At 45.8% G+C, this 1,240-nt stretch overlaps 1 protein-coding gene across 1 annotated transcript; it reads left to right on the plus strand.

The window, feature by feature from the left end:
• The first annotated feature begins 523 nt into the window (after window positions 1-523).
• Window positions 524-988, plus strand: LOC110269190 (uncharacterized). Its single transcript, XM_021116874.1, has one exon. It carries the CDS (start codon window positions 524-526, stop codon window positions 986-988), a length of 465 nt encoding a protein of 154 aa, XP_020972533.1.
• The last annotated feature ends 252 nt before the right edge of the window (window positions 989-1,240 follow it).

Consider the following 1,240-nt stretch of genomic DNA (forward strand, 5'->3'; position numbering starts at 1 on the left):
TATCAAGTACGAGGGAGGTCTCCGGAGCGATATTCTGAGTTTCGTTGCACCTATGGATATCCAAGTATTCTCTGAACTCGTGAACAAGAGTAGGGTGGCTGAGGAGTGTGTGGGGAAAGCTGCAGCAGAAAAAGGAAGCATGAGAATGCCTTTCCAGAGGACTTCAAGGAGGAATTTTGCACCAAGGGGCAGACAATTCAAGCGTGGCGGTTTTGTCCCTCAGAATAATCAGGGGCAAGGCAACTTCAGGAGGCCAAATGCCCATGCTAATCAGAGAAGAAGACATGGGAAGCAGCCATAGTAGGATTTGAGCTGTCACAGATGTGGGAAGTACCATCCAGGAGTTCCGTGCAGGTTTGGGACTGGAGTATGCTATTCCTGTAGACAGCCCAGACACTTAGCCAATAACTGCCCAGAGAAGAAGAGGGATAAGACTGGCAGAGTGCAGCAGCCGGGGAGAGTATACACTACTTTTGCAGTAGGCACTGAGGGGTCAGAGACACTTATTAGAGGTAACTGTGAGATGGCCGGTAAAATTTTGAATGCCTTATTTGATTCTGGAGCAACACATTCGTTTATTGCATTTGAGAAGGCTGATGAGTTAGGATTGAAAATAGTGGTTCTGGGGTATGATTTAAAAGTGTATAATGCTACGCATGAGGCGATGGTGACTAGGTTAGGATGCCCACAAGTTCTATTTCGAATACAACAACGTGACTTCGTGCATAACCTAATTTGTCTGCCGATGACTGGTATTGATCTCATTTTGGGATTGGACTGGTTATCCAAGAACCATGTTCTACTTGATTATTCTGCAAAACCAGTGTGTTTTATGCCAGAAGACACAGAAGGGCCGGTTGTGGCGAATAGCTACTACTTGAATTCTATGATGGTGAATTGTTCTGGGGCTGAATGTCAGGGTATCATGTTGTTGACTACAGGTGTTTCGGGTGATGATCAAAGCTTGGAGCAAATCCCGGTTGTGTGAGTTTCCGGAGGTGTTTCCTAACGATATTGATGAATTTCCACCTAACCGAGAGGTTGATTTTGCTATTGAGTTGGTGCCTGGAGCCGGACCAATCTCGAGTGTTCCTTACAGGATGTCACCTCTAGAAATGGCTGAGCTGAAGTCTCAGCTAGAAGATCTGTTAGGTAAGAACTTTATCCGACCAAGTATTTCTTCGTGGGGCGTGCCAGTGTTACTGGTGAAGAAGAAAGACGGAAGTATGCGCTTATATGT

The sequence above is a fragment of the Arachis ipaensis genome, chromosome B2 (genome assembly GCF_059453495.1).
Source record: "Arachis ipaensis isolate K30076 ecotype BB chromosome B2, ASM5945349v1, whole genome shotgun sequence".
NCBI lineage: Eukaryota > Viridiplantae > Streptophyta > Magnoliopsida > Fabales > Fabaceae > Arachis > Arachis ipaensis.